Here is a 20,452-nt window from a genome sequence, read left to right as displayed (position 1 = left end):
ATGTGAAAAATATATATCTGTACAGAAAATATTTAAATGTTGAAATTTATAATAAAAGTTTGCGCATTTAAAAATGTTTATACTATTACGCTTCAGTTCGTTTCAAGCCATGTGTATCAACCCTAATTATTATAAATCTGTCGGCGATGGCGGTACATGACATTGTGAGGTTTTATTTGTTTCTTAAATTCACACAAACAAGTGTTAGGGATGTTAATTACAATATGTTCTTGTGTTGATATTGGCGTGGCGTCCATCGGATCGCATTTTTTATAACAATAAAACATACAAAAGATTGTTAATTTGTTTTTGCTGAATACTGTTGTATAATCAAGACGGAGTGTTTTTACTGACGTGTCATTTATTGTCATGAAGTACTCGTATAGCAAATAATATTAAGGTGCCGCTGTCCCATATATTTATTAAATGTTATAATTCATAAAATAAATTACGGTACCATAATAAAATTATAACGTAAACATAACGAGCAAGTAAAACGTTGAATCGTAAAATAAGTTATGTTCGTATTAGGGATAAAATCAGTAATTGATATCTTTATGTAGAATAATATTCAAGGACGCTATATCACCAACTTATCTTTTCTATAATAATTCTAACGCTGAACAGGGGAAAAAGACACCCCTTTCAAAAGAGATGTTTTAATTAGGATGAGAAATACGAACGATTAAACCAACGGAATTAATTAATCTGGATTTACATATAACAAAAAAACATTACCGAATTTCGTATGAGTAGGTGTTGGTTATTAGGAGTAATTTTTTTTGGTTATATCGAAGTTGTCGATATTAACCTTAAACATTTGTGTATATATATATATATCTTTTGAATGATTAAAATAAGATACTTTCGTAAATTAAATAATATTTTATAGTCGATATAAAACTATAATATAGATTTGTTTGAGCATAGGTAATTAAATTATTTATAATGCACGTGCACCAACGATACTTACATACTATATATAATGACTTGTTTTATTAAAGCAACTGTATTTTATGAGTGAATTCAGAAGAATAATTACGAGTATTCTAAATCTTCTCCTTGGAGAATAGCTATAATAGCTATAAGCTATAAAATAGCTTGCTATATAATAGCTATTGAAATACTATAGTAAATTTTTGTACAATAGATAGTTATTTGCAAACAGATTTTTCTTTGTTAAATTTACCTTTTATTGCATTTGTTTTTTGATACATGGATTATTTATATAATTTGTTAAAATACATCTGCACGATATGAGATTAAAGTTTCTTAAGGGTATATAAGTTTAGTTTATCTAATAGGTTAACCCAAAATTTTTCACTTTATTTAACAAACATGTACATTTTTTTAAATTAAAATAATTAAATTTAAATAACCTATCCTCTGTAAGATGTAACATAATATTTGGAAGATTTATATTACTTACATTATAATTTTTTAAATCTGTAAAATGGGTATAAAATAAAATAATTCTATTTATAGATAAATGTTAATAAAGTTTTATATATATTAGTATAGCAAATTTTATTAGTAGGTATAATAAAAACGCAAACAGTGTCTAAAATTGAGCACTTTGTAATGTTGTAGTTTTGTAGCAGTTCCCAATGTAATGTGTATATTAACTGTACAAAGTAATTTTCATCATTAACTTGAAACAACAAGTCTGTTACCTCTACAATATGACATTATATTATTCTAACCGTCACATGAGATTTCTACAATAATCAAGACCGTTATGAAGTTATGTTTGAAACGGGAGTCGAAAGCTTGGAAGTAATAAAAAAGTGTTGTTTCTTGTGTTTTTTTTTTTGTATAGCAACAGTATCAGCGGAAGTTATTGATACGTTATCGGGTACTTCGATCGGCACCTCTTGTGTTATGTTGAGTAAAACAAATAAATTAATAAATTACTAGGAAGGTTCGGATGTGAGATAACCAGCGTTCGATATCTAGATTTATACATGCTTTCTTATAACCGGCTTCTTCGCTGCGGAAAGAACTGGAGAAGTGTACGTAAAAAACTATTCTTATTATATATATATATTTTTTATTTAACTTTTAATTTAATGTTATGCAATTATTGGTTTGGTTTAAGGATTTAAGTCAGAAGTATATTATTTGTACGTATCCATATCTTTTGTGTCGCACATATTTGTTACTGGTTTGGGACAAAAATTATTTGTGCTACCTATTTCCTCTCCATTTAAGTATAAAATAAAATTGAATAAATCGAACTTCTTCAGTATTCATTGACGCCAAATAAAATAACTTAAAAGTATCTTACACTTTTAACTGGCGTTCAATTTATTTAGGACTTAAATACTGAATTGGTCATATTACAGGTTTTATTACCTACATAAGTGTTTGTTTCCATAATTTTGATACCTTATATAATTCATTCACTTACATACCGATGGTCAATGAACTCAATACAGTTTAGTTTACCTCTATAGAAATTCATATGTAAAGTTGACTAAGGTATTACCTATGTATTTATATTTGCGTTCAGTTGTTTTAACTCAAGCCACGTACCAAAGTTAATCCTATGCTTAGTATTAATAGATGTTTAACCGCTTGATAGGTGATGTATTTATCTTAGCTTCATACAATATCTTCGCAAAATTGTATTATCCTTTTCGGCAATCAAATCTAAACCGAACTAATGTATTATTAGCGTCGATATTACGATGTAAGTCTCAAAACTTACGGCACTTTAGAGAGCGTTGAAACAAAAAAAAAAGGTCAGAGTCAATGTAATCAAGTCATCTCGCTTGCTATCACAGAATTTTGCGGTGTAGAGTGAGATAATGGTAGAGTTGAACAGGCCGTACTGTAAGCCGCATCCGGTGTGTTGGAGCGTGTGATTGGCGAATTCGGGGATGGAGGCGTGCCGGCGTCACAGCATCGCGTCGCCCCCTCAGATGTCTGCTGGTGTTGAACAGTCCCGCGTTCAAATTTCGAACAGTTGAATGCGTATTGTAACTGTTTGGCGGTGAAATTTACCGCGCGAGGCGACGTTGCCAGTCCGAGCTGGTTCAGGATTTAGGAGGTAATATAATTATATTTCTGGGACATTATTCATAATAGGGTCCCTCAAAGCTTTCTAATGCTTTAGCTTTTGCACGCGATAATGATAGCTTGATATGACATTAAGACGATAAGGGTTCACAATGTTTACATACATTATTGAGGATTTTACGTGTTTCAAAAGAATGGAATATTTCTGAAATTTTGATCTACTCAACTGCGAACGTTACGAGAGCTTCATAGAAATAAAAAGTAAATCTATTAATTAGTTATTTTCTGACGTTTGTTGGTCGTTGGTAGCTTTGAGTATAAATTTAGCCTCATTAGTTTTATTCATTAATTGAATAAACTTAATTACGCCAAGGGCTGCCAGTAAAAAAAAACAATGATCAAACATAATATTTTTTTATTAAATAAAACACACTTTTTTACCAAACAATTTTATTTATTAGCCAAAACTAGCCAAAATAGATATCTGAGTTAATGCACTCGGATAAGGTAATTTCATAGTACGAGTACGTACCACAGCTGTACCTGTTACAACGCAACTTAGTGTGTATGAGTTAACATTACTGGTGTAAACTTTCCAACACTATGACTATGGCATATATTTTCTTAATAGTAATGGTTTCGGATTTTTTTTATTAAATTACTATGAGATTCGCTTCAAAATTAATTCGTGTTTTTGTTCTTTATCTGTTAAAAAAAATATATGTTACTCGCACCTAAGCTTCTGTTATATATATGAAAAAAAAAAATGAATATATTTTTTTCATGTAATGTTTAATACAATATCCACACAGATCCCTAAATAATGTTTGAAACAATTTATTTATCCATTCCAATATTGTAATGCAAGTAAATGTAAATTGTAAACAACATTTAATATCACGTTTCATAAATTCGAATAGAGAAATGATTTACTACTAGCAATACTCTCCACACCGGAAATCGATCTCAGACCGAGGTCCGATCATTACAGAAAATTATTAAGTGTAGCAACATTAACTTCCAATAAAATAAACTATTGAATGGAGAGGTCTTGGTTTAAACCGGATAAAGAAAGTATCTCCAGCTGAGAAATAACATCAGATTTTCTCACAAATAGAAACTACACTTTAATATTAAATATAAATTCTCTTCAGCACCAAATGTCTTCATTTTAATTCTAAGAAACTGTTTCGCTTTAAGCGTTTCATATAAAAATATCTTCATTGAGTATTATATCTGTTAACTGCTGATTGTGTATTTTTACATTGGTTTTAATTTATATAAAGTTGATGGTGTCATTGTTACATAGACGATTTATGACACCATTGAAATAGACAATGCCATAAAAAGGTTCCTCTCACAAGTCATGTATAAATATATAACGTACAATAGAAATCACAAAATAATTTTGCTTATTTGGAAATAGCGTCTCGTTAGGATGGAAAAGAAAACTAGTAATGGTTTTATTTATATTACATTAAATACTAAATTTTTTTTGTGTCATCTTATTTGATATCTTCATATCAATATACAAACATCGTCCTTCGATGATATTTGTATGATAAATTTCTCTACAAATTACATTTACATGCTGAACTAATAGGTATAACGAAATATTTTGTTACCAATTTCATGTCATAAAAAAAAAATATATTTTTATTAATTATTATTTTTTTATAAATTCTTAAATTCCTTTTTTTTAAGTGCGAAAATAATTATGGTGATAATTGTATGTCATTTATCTGATAAGAACTTGATTTCTTTATTGCGTTATTAGAAAACGTGAAATTCATTTTAATTTTAGTTGCAATATTGTTTCTATCCCTTTATAAGTTTATAAGTATTTTGACTCTTAGATAGCGAATCCGTCATATGTGTATTTATCTAAACATCCCTTTTTGATAAATAAAGTGTGGAATTTGAAAAAGTTAAGGTTTTCACGTCTACGAGTGCAGCGGGTGTTTGTATCAATTATTTACGTTATCGTCATTCTTGTCAATGATGTATTATAATATAAAATATATATTTATCTTTAATTAAAATTAACAAGAGTCCGCTTTTGAAAGCACAAATAGTTATGATACAAAGAGACTAGCAACATTGTTAAAATACAAAATTATCTACCTTATAAGTAGAAATTTCCACGTGTAGTGGTAACGGGGGATATAAAGTGTAGAAATGTAATGTATTTCTCATAGCGAGGCTCTTCAAATAGCGTTACTATGAAAAATACGCGGAAAGCGCTCACTGAAGACTACTCTAAGGGTTGCGCCCTTTGAAATATCGTTGGGTTTTCTTGATGACAAATGTACGTGTTCGCGTTACGAAGGGAGTGGTTTAGGGTGTATGGAGGCTGAGGGATTCCGCCCACTGGGGTTGATTTTACCCTCTTTCCTGTATCAATTGCATCGCAGTTGCGAATTTCATCTTCAGATGTTGAACGTTAATTACGTTACAGTAAAGTTCTTGCTATTAAAAATAACTATAGTTAGTGTAATAATATCTGGTTAGTTGGACATTGTTCTAGTGTTTCGTGTATTGGATACGATTTTGCATCGGAATTTACAGAAAATTGACTGCTATATTGCATCGATATATTGTACGAGTATGTATATATTGAGTTACTTATAAATTATTTATATAACTAGTTTTAAATATATGTACATGACATACATGAATATGATTACATTTTATATATAAAATTGTATTAATGAAATAATAAGCTTATCAAGTATGTATTACTTTATACTATATTGTAATGATAAGTAAATACGATTACATGAAATTTATTTTTAATCAGTCACGTACATACACGTACATGAATTGAAAATTCCTGTCAAATTCCAGGGAAAATTTTGCTTCGGTGAACATTACAGTCTATATTATTTTAATTACAATTAAAATTTAAATTATATAAAATTTTTCACACGGCTTAATTAATAAAGTTGCAGTAACAAATTACCGCAACTACCTAATATGTATGTATTCAGGGATAATTATCACAGTTTAAGTATTATTAATTACAGATGGAAACAATCTGTCGAAGTTCATGAATTAACCATTTCGATCAGTTCTCTTCGTTAATTATGGCTTACGTATTTGTTTGTATTTTGACATTTGATATATTTCGCCCAAACCACATTTCTAGGAAGAACGTTTTCAACTCATTTTCATGCTTTGACAGTTACCTTTTAGTAAAAAAATCATAGTGATGAGACAGTTGACGGGAATGGAAAAGTAAATATTAATTTTTAGTTTGAGTCCGAATTGTTAATGTCTGTGGTTGAAACAGTCGCTGTTATGAAGCAATCGCTCGCATACCAATTAATTATTGGAGTCGATCAGGCCGCAATAACAACTGCTCGGTTTATGACTCCCACTTTGGAACACCCTTATCAAAACTAACAACTGCCATAAAACTATTTACAGTTTTAGGTTAATAAACGCATAGCTGATAAAAACTTTAGGAGCTATTTTGTTTGCGATTAGATAAAAAGCTCGTTTGTTTGAACCGCTTTAATTGTGAAATTTAATTATTCTCGTATACCAGCATCCGTGCGTAACTTGAAATATTTTAAATATTTATTAGTTTCCGTCATCACATGTTTGTGTGACGTTAATTAATTGGCGTATTTTTATGTGATCGTAGATAATAATATGATTATAAAGAATTTAATTTCACATATTTCAGTCAAATATCTTATAACAATTATTTGTTAGGGAATTTTATGCGAGAGATATTTAACGGAAACTCTTTAATTTATTTAATAAAATATATTTTGTTTTGTATAAATATAATAAATACCGCCTTACAATTTGTTATATCTGTGTAACGACTTTAGTTCAAAGGATAATAAGACTACAGGGATGGATTATGGATTACGTTGGTTGCTGTGACAACATCAGAACTTAGTGGATTAATATAATAGTGTATAATGAGTATAACAAACTTATATATTGTATAAAATTTGTTACCTACCATTAATACTTTTCAGACACGTGTACTTTATATTAATTTTAGTATATATGTATACATATATATATCTTCAACGTAATAGTGGCTATTTGAAAATAATTTATTGCTTTTTGATATTTGTGGAAGTTAAATAAGTGAAAATATTGAACATTTTATTTGTAAAATACTTTGCGGATAAAGTCGTAGCGACAGATTTCTTTGGAGCTTCTAAACTTGTACTGGTTTTAAAACTTTATGTTACCTACATAATAATATTGCAGCAAATAAAAAATAACATGTTTATAAAATATTTAATAAGTTAAATTGTTATATAAATATAAACAATGAATAAAGCAAATATTTTCTGAACCAACTTATAAGCTTAATATGATTGTTTCAACGTATCATCTCGCTTTGTACCTATTGAATAAATCTTGGATCTTCAACACAATTGTTATAGCGAGGCTTTGTGATCACTAATAATGCGTGTTCATAGAGAAATTCTGTCTCCAAATGCAGATTTTACTGAAATACATTTGCAAATAACACTGTTCACATAATTAAACAATATTTTGTTTTAATAATATTTGGAAGAGTTTTTTTATTAGTTTTTTTTTTAATCATTTACTCAAAATTATATTCAGTCAACACGTATATCAATGAATAAAAAACAAATGACGAGCAACAATAATATCAATCTAAAATGGCTAAATTTTAATTACTGAGACCGAACAGAATTGATTGTTTAAATCTATTTTTTGATGTTCGAGTTCAAGGAGACTTTAATTCTGCGTTGAATACATACAATAATAATTTTTTAATTACATGCATATATATTGATCGTATTTTTTTACCTTACCAACTTACTAAAGTGACTGTATTTTGATAATTTATTTTTATATATTTTTATAGACATTGTACTCTCAAGTTGTCCACATACGAGTTTTGTTGCTATCTGATCAATATAGGAAATTTATAAACGTCCTTATATGTCCTTATACTTATTATAGTGCTAACAGAGTTTAAAATTATATGAAATATAAACAACAAAGTTTTTCATACAAAGGGCGTGTTTTCATCCATCATATTACGAATTGCGAAACAAGAAACAAGTACTTATTTATAATACGATAAACTGAAGAGCGCTTGCTATACATACAGCACGTATTATGTGTCTATTTAAGAATACGACAGACCCGAGACGGGAACAAAACAAAAACAGTTCCCATTGTCTCTCCCAATAAAAGAGTCCGCCTAGTATACCTCCATATTGTATAGCCAGCCATTGTATACAGATTCTGAGGCTGCCTTCGTCAGAGAATTATAAATGATATGCTAAGAAGGCACCAGATAGCGTTTTATATGGAAAACTTATGGCCCGGTATTCAAATTTATGATTTCTTTTTTTGTATTGACATAAGAGAATACATGATATGTATTTTGTATTCATGTAATGGTAGGTTTATTGTTTTTTTTGAGTTCGTTATATTACTAAGGTGTATTTTGTACTCTTATTGAGATTAAATTATTAGGTAGTTTGTAAAAGATTTAATTTTTTATAAAAGTTCTTTTAATTTTGATTATAATTTTACATTATACACGTTTTCAATATCTAAATCGATGAATCATAAGTTTTTTTTCTTTTACAACAAAGGCAAGTCAAAAAAAATTTCTTAAAAAATAAATAAAAAATCTTCATATTCACGCAACCTTCGTTTCGAGGAAAATTCAAGTAGGTACATGCATAATGATGTTATACCGTTGGTAAATTACATAAAAGGAAAATCTTTAAACAATAATTAATTCCTTTCTCAGACAGCTTTCTACAAAATTACTCATAAGGAGTTCAATAAAAATTTAAATTGTTATTGGAATATTTTAACAGGTCTGTCACGGAATCCCGTCTTGGTATTATCGAGCCAAAACAGACGAGAAATGTCTGCACCAACACACAACGGAGAGACTTCTGTTAAAGGAGAATGGAACCTTGTTATATGAGACAGAGAGTCCAATCCGGCTAGCAGGACGGAAAACGGCAGTATGCTTAAGGAAAGAGAAAGCTCCGAGGGGTCGCCTGCTACCCCGGACGAGTGCGCGGGTTGTGGGGGCAGAATACAGGACAGGTGATGAATCTTTTATACAATATTCAGATAACAATAGTAGTTCTGTAACGTTATACTGTACTATCACTGCCTCGGGGCTTAAAATAATTTGCTCTCTATAATTTATATCTATTTTAAAATAAATCCTTTTATATTGTTAGTAAAGCTATTTGCCTGCATTTAACCCAATTTGATTTTTTTATCGATACTTATTATGAGTAGTGTAGAATGTTATATAGACTGATTATTGATTTAAAAAGTGTCAATTTACCCTTATGAAATATGCTGAACATTATTAAAAAATTTCCGGTTATTAAAAAAAAATATTTAAATATTTATGAAAAATAAGCTGGAATATATTTGACATGTAATTGAAAATAAAAGTTTTTCTTATTCTCAAAATAATCACAAAAAAAAATAATTGAATTATTTATTTAATTAATATTCAACATTATTTATAATGAATATATATTTTTACTGTTGATTATTTCGCACGGAAAACAAAGCATACATTTCTAATTAATATAAATTTAATAATCTGTAATATCAGGCTTAACTTAGCCATATACTAAATATAAAGAAACACTGTTAACGTTAATGGTTCATGGAAAGACAGGCACAGATAGAAAAATTTAAATTAAAACATATATAGATGAAGCGACGTGCAAACACATGTATTTATTTTGATGACGACGCAGATATTACCTACTTGCTGTGGACCGTCAATGGCACGGTGCTTGTCTGCGCTGCTGCGAGTGCCGACTGCCGCTAGACAGCGAACTAACATGCTTCTCCAGAGACGGAAACATTTATTGCAAAGACGATTATTACAGGTAAAAATTAATATCATATATTCTCATACTGACGATGTAACGCTCGTTTGGAAAAAGTGTAATAGAAAAATATGCAGCTTTTATTTTGTTAAATTTTTAATAGTATGCTTTAGCGAATTATATAAGTAGCGAATGAAGCTCTGCGTTTTTATTTTGTTTTTATTATAAATGTACATATTTCTTTCATGTTCTTAAGTGTAACAATACAAAATTGTTATGTCTTATATAAAATAAGCTTTGAATGAAGAGGAATCGAATATTGTTTAAGTGAAACATGTGTTATTAGTGTGAATACTGACAGCTTTGTATAGCAAACTATTAGGGCAGTATCTAATTCCAACTCCCCATCGACACTTGCTTGGTACACGTCTGTTCAAACTGCATACATTATACATTTGTTAAACGAAAGATTTACACCTCGAGACTGCAGAAAATGTTAGATCATTATAAAAATTATTAAATCTAGCTGAAGACCAAAAAAAAGTGTTACGTCTTGTTAAAAGATCGAGCCGATATATAATGATAATTTTTCTTGATTAATCTTTTTATTGGCGACAAATTAAATCTTAATTAAAATACATTTAACAAGTTGAAGACGTAGATTCTATAATCAATAATGATCGTAAAATTACAGGTGTACGTCATTATTGCTTCACCCTTATCAATTTTGACACCTGAGATTGAAACTTGACATGATTTGACATATCCCCCTTTTGTTTATCCATAACATATGGTGTAATCATTATAAATGCTTGGGTATATTATTTCTATAAATGCACACACAAATTTTAAAAATATTTTTTTTTTTATCTATGTAAAATAAATTTAGTCATACACTACTTAAAAACAACAAAAACAGGTTTAAAACTAATACCTTTCTATTAATGTACTCCAAATACCCAGAACATTGAAGTATCATTCAATAAGCTTGCATGAAGCTTATGGAACGAAGTACAATGTGTGCATTTTAATCGGATAACATATTTTACTAAAGAATTTCCAACATTTTTAATGCGAGTAATAAGAAATACCTATACATCTATTAATCTTTTGAACAGGCTTACATAAAGGCATATTCATATTTGTACATATAAAAACATAGGGTTTAAATTAAATTTACTTTTACAAACTTTTAATAATTTAATGTTAGCAGGGTGAACAATTAACATTAAATTGTTAAATAAGTGGAGCCGTAGTAAAAAATTATTTCAGATTATTCTGCGTGAAGCGATGCGCGAGATGCGGTAACGGGATTACCGCTAACGAGCTGGTAATGAGAGCCCGAGACATGGTGTTTCACCTGACTTGCTTCACATGTGTCGCCTGCGGGACCCTGTTGTCTAAGGGAGATGTGTTCGGGATGAGGAACAGCCTGGTGTACTGCAGACCGCACTACGATAGCGTCTGCATGGATGACTTCTGTGAGGAAGACGTCAATAGTGTTTACAGGTAAATAGAAGGCATATGTATGACAAAATAAGTTCATTGAAAATATAAGAAATCAATGATATTATGACAAGTTAACTTTATTAAATTAGGAATGAAAACATATACTTTCGCAATTTGAAACCGTGGTTTCAAATTAAGTAAAAACGCTTTGAAAAATAAATAAGTGAAGTTTATTTTATTCATTTTCCAGTTAACTTTGTAAGTATGTAAAAACTTATGCGACGCTATAGGAAAGAGGCTAGTACGAATCTATTAATGAAATTGAAACTGAAAATGTGATATAGCAATATATATGAACAGTTTTGGCTTAGGTCCCTCCATAAATGTACCTAAACCTATCCCTTAGTAAAGGTTGAAGTTGAGTTAAAATGAATTGTATCTTAAATAAAGATACTATTTTAGATGTAATTCGTTGATATAATTAATTTATTATTTTCTATTAACCATTAATAATGGTAATGGACGGTTAAAATGTTATAATAACACTTTTATATTTCATTAGGTGTCAAGAATTGAACAGCGAAGGTGACTCTCCGAATCAGTACTTTCCTGTAGGCGTTAACCAGAAGGGTCGGCCGAGAAAGAGGAAGATAGCCCACGGTCCTCATGAAGACATGCAAGTACAGACCATGAGAATGGCCAGCACGGCGTTAGGTAAGAATAACTCTAATTCCCTCATGGCATGCAGCTCTGCGAATTTTTATGTAGCGAATTACATTTCGGGAACAACATTCTGTCGATGTAAATAATTAACATATCTTCATTTTTATTTTTTTGATCCGATTTAAGTCGCGTCTTAATGACGCACGTTTACTTTTGATCGTTTTTATAGCAAAAGTATAAATTAACTACCAACGACTTTCCTTTAACAGATCTCTCTGTAATGTACCGCTAGCGACTTATAAGTACACGTTCATATAGTATAATTGGTTATCATATTTAATGTTCGTTCCGGTCCATTCAAGGGAAAAACTCTTACCAGTTAAAGTACTCCTTACATATTTTATTGAGATGGACTATCGCTAAAATTTAGCAGAAATCTCAAAAGGGAGCACGACTACGGGTTCCCGTGCGGGCGTCCCAAATGTCAATTCATCCCGGCTCGACCGTAATCACCGCTAATGAATAGACGTGGAGCTCTTAAAACTGTTTTTGTCTCCCTTCCGCGCACGATTGCTTCATAAGCAGGAATAGGGGGAACGCTGTTGACTCCGTTGGACCCGGCTACGGGGTCGCTCGTCTGGATTATTCTTTATAGCGTCGAAATGCGAGGCACTCATTGAGGTGAATTCAGGCTATGTGACTCCTCGACCCGATTAATCATGACGCTAGCCTGAATGAACCGCCGAAAGACTCTTCGTTATTTTTTTCGCCAACCTCATAGAAGCATCTATAAATGTTTACAGCTACCTTGCCTTTCTTTTATATAAATGCGTAACGTCTTTGAAGTTAACAGCAGTTTAATGGCCATAAACTTATAAATATTTGTATAATAGGGTTTGTTTCAATAATATTTTTTATAGAGCTGTAACGAAACGTATTTACTACCATTCTACGTACGAAATATTAATAAATTCAATTACCTTTATATCTCTGATCTCGTACAAGCTACTTCAGATTATCAATTAGTGTTTTCCCGCCAAGCCATCCGCCATGTTGGCAAACAGAGCCACTAGAGACGCGCGTGACATCGATAATGGGAACTAAGGACTCTTGAAAATGTTACGTGCCTTATCGATAAATCGAAATATCGATTATTGAAAAGTCGCTCACTTCTGAATCTCACGGAAACTGTACAGATTTAGTTCGTATGTCAAAATATTGATATAAATAGCATAATACGCCAACTTTCATAAAAATTAAGAATGATGTAGTGATTTAACAATTCGAATTAAAAGTTTCGTATCGGGAAACTGATTGAATATTATGGGATAATATGTGATAATATCAATATAATTGTTATTAATTAAATTAACTTATACAAAATAAATATACATTTCAATAAAACAATAATTTTGTGGAATACTATTCAAAATAAATGAGCGCATTTAATTTAATTCAATAATTTGTAGATATTTACACATCACGTGAGGCAGTTGAACTATTAAGTAGAATAGAATTTTGTTTTAATTAATAAATTCCAAAAATAATAATAAATAAATAATACTAGCTGCGTAAAGAATGACATCCACTTGCTTATCTAATACTCAATCGCGAAGTAAGGTAAGCATTGGTAAGAAATGTAATCGATTGTAAGTTCAATGGCGTTTAAAATAAAGATATTTTTTACTTAACAACACATGACTCACATTTATCGTGCACAGCGGTAAGCGGCTCTTAAGTGAAGTCAACGCAGAGGCTTTTTTTTAGATGTTAGAATTCATAAGTAAATATTATAATGTGTTCTCTTTATGCATTCGCATCTAGATTTTGAGTAATGATAAATATTTTAATATCCCGGAGTATATACACTATCAAATATAGTAAAAGTCATTACTGGCTGATATTTATTAATATAGTTTAAAAAACATGAATATATGCCTACAGGATCAAATGACAATAAAGATCATTTTCAATGCCGCCTATTTAAATATTATAATCTCTATCTTCATAGCACAATGGCAATGTGCAATATATATATTAAAAATATATAATATTATTTATTATTCGGAACAAAAGTAATTCATATGTGGCTTCATAAATCATGATAACACGTCGCTTTAAAGATAGATAAATGATATTTATAGTTTTAAACACCAAACATAAAACATCATTATAATAAACATAAGCTAATAGTAAAAAAAAGTTAACCATTTAACTTTCATAAATGGTCGAAAAAGATCACCTGTTCTAATTAAGAAAAAAAAAAACTTCCTAAGTTCGTGGCCTTGTTTAATATTTAAAAAAACCATTGACTTTTTAAATTAATTCAATAAACGTAAGATAAGTGTTATCATTGAACTAGATAAAAATTTATAATTTTGTTTAAAGTCGATCAACGAATAGTGTTGCGTGATATCCAATTACATTAGAATTTCGAATAGAGAATTGTACCGAACATATAATATGGAAGTTATGAAATTGATTACATCTAAGTTAATTCTATCGGACATGTTGTGTTTATACACTTATGGCTTCTTATTTATTTATATATGTAGAGTTCTAACAACTTTATTGGTCAAATGTCGTCAGATAGACAAAGATAAAGGGCATTCCGACCAAACGGTGAATTTATCTACAGTGGCCAAAAGCGCCGATCGCATTGGACTTTCCAAATACCTCATCACGATAATGCTCCTATTGCGTTAAAGTTTTTGGGTTACAATTATGCGCAGGTGATTGGAAGGTTAGGTATGAATAATGTCATTAATGATATTATTCCGACTTTTTTTGACTTATAATTAAAATTATAATCAACAACTAACTTTTTATATATCGACTCTTATTTTGGGTATATGCTTGTTATAAAGTCCTACATATTTAGGTAGGTATAATCTTATATTACATAAAAAATTCAATCGATTTGAAATTATAAGTTTAAGCGTTACAACAGTTTTCAAATCAAAGCTGTTGTAAGTGCAAGGTTTAGCTCTGAAGGGAAGTTTATGTCTCAAATAAATGTTAAAACTGACGTTTTCCATAAAGGTGACACGTGTTGTTTTAATAAGGAATCAAAACTTTGAATTATATTTTTTCTTGCAAGATTTGATATACATACATACATATATACATACATACATACATATATATATATATATATATATATATATATATATATATATATATATTCATTTTCCCGCTTTCGCTTCATGTCGATATCGTTTCACAATGTCAACTAAAATTTTATTAGACTCGCCACAATTTATAAGCTGTGGTCATGACATTTTAATATTGTGAACTAGGTTTAGTAAAATGGAATATATATATTATGAGGTTTCTTCAAATACAACATTAATAATGTCAATATATAAAATATATTGTGACCTAGTTTTGTATTACATTATATCATAATGAGTAAATGATAAAAATGTGTGATTTATAACTGAATATATACATACACTAACTATACTAATTGAAAATGACACTCCGCTCTGTTACGGCTTGTAACTTGGTCCGCGGCGCTTACCGCTGCAATAAAACACGTATTCCTTCATAGCTCCTTTATTTTTTTTATAACCAATCGTTAATATCGAAACTTTTACAGCCGCGATGCTTTATTACCGCGTTTTTCGAGAAAAAAAGAAACAGTTTCAAGTAAAGATGGTAACATGTTAATTCTGTCAATAAAATGTTACTATTTAATGGTGAGAACAACTGCTCGCGATAGGAATATCATTAGTGGAAGGTAGATCTTTCGTTTGGGCCGCCATGACTCAGTCTGAATAATTCTCATTAAATATATCTTCAGACGAACTCCTCAAAGTCGAACTCAACAAACAGTCTATTTGGTTACCTAAATAAGCTTTAAATTTCGTTTGCCTTATACGCTAATAACTTGTTTGCTTACAAACTACTAATTAGTATCATCTAATTCAATTCTCAACTCGAGTTTAATAACGTAAATAGTAAAAGATAAAGTATCGCAACGGAAACACATCCAAACTGTATTTAGAGGCAGGGTGGTAAATTAACAAAGTGAAGTTTGTAAAATTTAATTATAAATAATTAACTCGCCGTGCATCGGCGCGCATTATAACTACAACCACCCAATAGTTGGGGCGAGAAATTAATAAATTAAAGCCACTATGTTTTTGTAACCGGACATCTATAATCGTATCATCTTGATAAAAAAAATTAATTATGTGAACATTTAATATTGTGTGTTATTTGTTTAGACAGCCATTTAACTGAAGGATAGTAAATTAATTCTAAACCTATATAATTTAAGTTTGTTCATCCCAGTGCAACCGTTATAATATTTTCCATTTAATAATAATACAAGAATAATCTAAATAAATACGAAACTTTAAACAAATGTGCAATATAAGCACTGGGACACGGTACGTGGTTACGAAAAGACATTGCTGTTACGAGAAATTTATCGAATGACGCTTATTTAGAAATAAAAAACAAGGTTCCGGCGTATTGACGCAAAAAGTAGAGAAATTGGTGCAATTTGTCTGACTCTGACCGCAACCGGATCAGCAATCATTTGCTTCTGTGATCTTTCTGTCACCCATAATAGAAAAAACTATGGGATGTGGCTTTACCAAGGCGATAGATTTACGTCGAGCTCATCAACTATGTCTTTATAAGGTTATTCAATACACTTTATTCGGTAAAAAAAATTGAAAAATAGCAAAAGTTATTAACTTGTTATAATTTCTGATTTTTCTACATATTGGCTTGGATTGCTTCTTTTATATTTGGTTTTAATCAAAGTCATTATCATTATTAATATACAATACTTTTTAAATATGTTATATATACTATGATTTTTGCATAAATTTCCACTATACAAATGAAATGGAGCAGGAATAAAAAGTCATTCAAAAACTGCTCCAATTGTTGCTTTAGTTTTTGTCCGCTTTTATAGTTGTCATAACTGTCAGAATAACATTTGTATAAAAATATTCAGAGAATCCAAGTTAAAACATACAAATATTGTAGATATTTTTGAAACATACAGAATCATATGAATGTTTTGTGAAAATATTGATACAACGTCGTCTTAATCTTCTTTAATGATAATAATCCTAATATTTAAATCTTTGATGGTTGGCTGAAATATTTTTGTGGATTCTTATTTTGACTTCCCAACATGGAAACGGAAAGTTTTACAAAGTATAATTGGTCATTATTAAGTTAAAGTCTTAATAAAAATATATAATATTCGGAATTACAATAAGTAATTTTTTTTTACAAGAAGCAACGTACAAGTAAAAAGGGCAAATACAGGGTTCATTCTTTAAAAATATAGGTGTTTAATTATAATTTTTCAATAATTTTCTCTACGTTTTATTATATTTTTTAACAAATTGTCATTACTCGGAACATGGTGACAATTTCATAAAACTGTAGTAGTTTGCTTGCGTTTTCTTGGCTCAAGCTTTTCACTATATATTTTGTGGCTTACAAAGAGTTTTGTAGTTCTCTAAAGTATATTAAATAATGGAAGTAATTGTTTTAAAATTACAGATCTTTAAGTGCTAATTGTCATTTACACTACAATTTTTTTTTCTCGTTGTAGTATTTTTAGTTTCTTCGTTTTTAATTTGGAGCAGTTGAAGGGATTTTGTGAGGAAGTACACTGGAGGCGAAAGAATTTTATAGTCCTTGAGAGCCCGCAATAACAGCAAAATGGGACGCAAGTCACGGAGGACAGCTAATTGAAAACTTTTCGTCAGACATTGCCTAATTAATTTTCGTTTATAAAAACCACTTACAAGTCTGTCTTCCGTTATTCATAGCTAATGAAAGAAATGACAGACTTAAACCAACCTAGACCTTTGAGTAATGTGCCAAATCATTTCTAAGTGACTTTATTTTACAAATTTAACTGTATTTACTGGGTCATATTAAACACTATTTTACATTTCCATTATAACATGTTGTGTGTATATTCTCTAATATCATTGGTGTACGTAATGACTTGTTCCAAAATTATTAATGTTGAAATAATATTTACTTGAAAAATGTATCTGAAAATTTCAATACCTTGTAACATCGGAAAAAGTTAACGATCTGGTAAATGTTCTATTGAGCATAATAATTGGTATGTAACGATAGTATAGATATAAATAATGTATAGATTTTGCTTTTTCACAATACTTCATACAGAATATTAAAATTTTTGGTTATCGCCATGCCTTTTCATGTAATTAAGATCACATTAAAAAAAATTAAAATAACGAAAATAAAATCTTTTCATAACTAAAGCAACTGAAGTGTCACATAAAAATGAAAAATCACTCATCCAAGTTTAGATATCCGGAAATATTTTTCTTGTACTTAGGCAATTATCCTTTGGGTATTTATTATTGGAATATTTGTAAATTATACGCTCTCGTTCCCAATAGAAATGTGCTTGCGTATTTACATAATACGCACATGTCTTGTTTTTTTTAATAATTAATTAGAGATAAGGTAAATTCCATTTAACATTAAGATTTAGTCATTAAAATGTGTGATGGTGAATTTGTTATAGGGTGTTGATTGAGTGTCACCAGTAGTATATATCAGTGTGAGCCTTATAATACTAGTTTTTACAAATATATTTACACTACTCTTTTGGTTTACTATAGTCACACCTTAAAAGATTAATTTATACGTCAAATAAAATAGTTGTTGTGACATTAATCATGACTTGTTTATTTATCTAATCTTCACTTTTAATTTTTTAAAGTAGTTCCTGTCACAGGTTTATATGCATTGGTCAAATATTTTAAGAGATAAGCGTTCTCATTTTGCATAGCATATAATGGTTTATATGATATCTTTACCTAATGGAGACCGAAATCCCCAGACATCCTTCACCGGGCTGACCTATCATCGTCAATGGAGTCCTTGGCTTACGATTCTTCGGTTGCATCACCGGGAAGTGTTTCAAGTCATACACAGCGAACTAAGCGCATGCGCACCAGCTTTAAACATCACCAACTTCGCACGATGAAATCGTATTTCGCCATTAACCAGAACCCAGATGCAAAGGATCTTAAGCAATTGGCTCAGAAGACTGGCTTATCTAAGAGAGTTTTACAGGTAAGAAAACAGTTATTTAAATGTATTATTCTAATTAAAGGTAATGGGAAAAGAAAATCATGTGGAGTATATTTTCTGTAGGTTTGGTTTCAAAATGCTCGAGCGAAATGGCGTAGAAATATGATGAGACAGGAATCGAATCAGCTTGGACTGATGACTCCTAATGGAAGCACTGGACACTCTGTAAATGGTGGTCTTGTCACAGGAGTTCCTCCACCAAATGTAGATCCTGGAATGATAATGTCTGAACCATTGCAACCCATACAAGACATTAGGGTTCACACTCCTCATCCAATGAGCTTCGGAGAAATGTACTGACAATTAAACAACGACGTCGTTAAACAAGAATTCAACGAGTAGAATTCGTAGACTTCTCTCATCGTGATTAAAAATAAATTATTTCTATAAATTATTATAAATTTGTTTATAAATTAGATTACTCAACATAAGGTTGCAGGTATTTATTTCTAATATAAATACCGTTTTGGCCAAATAATCAGTATCACATGAAATAAATACAGAATTATGTATCATAATTAATAAATTGATTAGTTTTAGAGGTAGAAAACATGTAGACACTTTTGACGCCTATAAATATTAAGGTAATAAGAGTTATTAAGTGCTTAATTTTAAATTGCTTACCAAAAATCTAAACCCAGATTCTAAGTTTCTTAACATAAATTTATTACTTTGTGTTTATTAATGCAAAAAAACTTACAAGTATTTTTGTCGTGGACTATATACACTTCTAAAGTCACAATTTCTGTTATAAATTTGCAATTTGCCGTTACAAATTATAAAAGTAATTACATTTGAATATTAATTTACTATTTCAAGTGAGACTAGTCAGGTTTTAGTGTTTAGGAGTTAATAAGAATTCTCGACAACAGTAAACAACAAAGTGTAATATCATGACTTACACATTTAAAGGTGATGTTGACTGTACAGTGTAAGCTTTAAAAATATTTGAAATTATAAGAACCGTCAAAACTTGGTTACATTTATTTTAAACTATGTTTTAAGGATGAACTAATTTTTAAAAACATAATTTTAACATTGTAAATCAGTAAAAGCGATTACCTTTCAAATCATAATATAAATTGAGAAGAAAACTGAAGATGATAAACCGTATAACTGTATAACAAACGATATAACCAAATATTTAATGTATAATATATTCGATATAATAGTTTCATAAATTTATCAAAAACTCATCACTAAGGTGATTTGTGGAATTTTAAAACGGATGTGTGTTTGAGCGTGGTTTACTACCAAACAAAAGGCAAGTAAATATATTTTTTAGAAAATTTAATACGGCATGGCGTAAGAACAATTAATTTGAATTGTATCGTTTATGCAAATTAAATAATAAAATGCCTAAAGTTTTATAA

At 29.8% G+C, this 20,452-nt stretch overlaps 1 protein-coding gene across 1 annotated transcript; it reads left to right on the top strand.

The window, feature by feature from the left end:
* Nucleotides 1–2,917: 2,917 nt before the first annotated feature.
* On the top strand, nt 2,918–20,042 carry LOC116777661 (LIM/homeobox protein Lhx2-like). The gene is made up of 7 exons (XM_032671335.2): nt 2,918–3,052; nt 8,862–9,099; nt 9,777–9,911; nt 11,124–11,360; nt 11,863–12,014; nt 18,826–19,061; nt 19,143–20,042. The coding sequence occupies exons 2-7, from the start codon at nt 9,017–9,019 to the stop codon at nt 19,377–19,379; spliced, it is 1,080 nt and encodes a 359-aa protein (XP_032527226.1). The 5' UTR covers nt 2,918–3,052; nt 8,862–9,016; the 3' UTR covers nt 19,380–20,042.
* The last annotated feature ends 410 nt before the right edge of the window (nt 20,043–20,452 follow it).

This window comes from Danaus plexippus, chromosome Z (genome assembly GCF_018135715.1).
Source record: "Danaus plexippus chromosome Z, MEX_DaPlex, whole genome shotgun sequence".
In the NCBI taxonomy this organism is placed as follows: domain Eukaryota; kingdom Metazoa; phylum Arthropoda; class Insecta; order Lepidoptera; family Nymphalidae; genus Danaus; species Danaus plexippus.
Note: the sequence above shows the minus strand (reverse complement) of the source record. Positions and strands in the feature narration are given on the sequence as shown.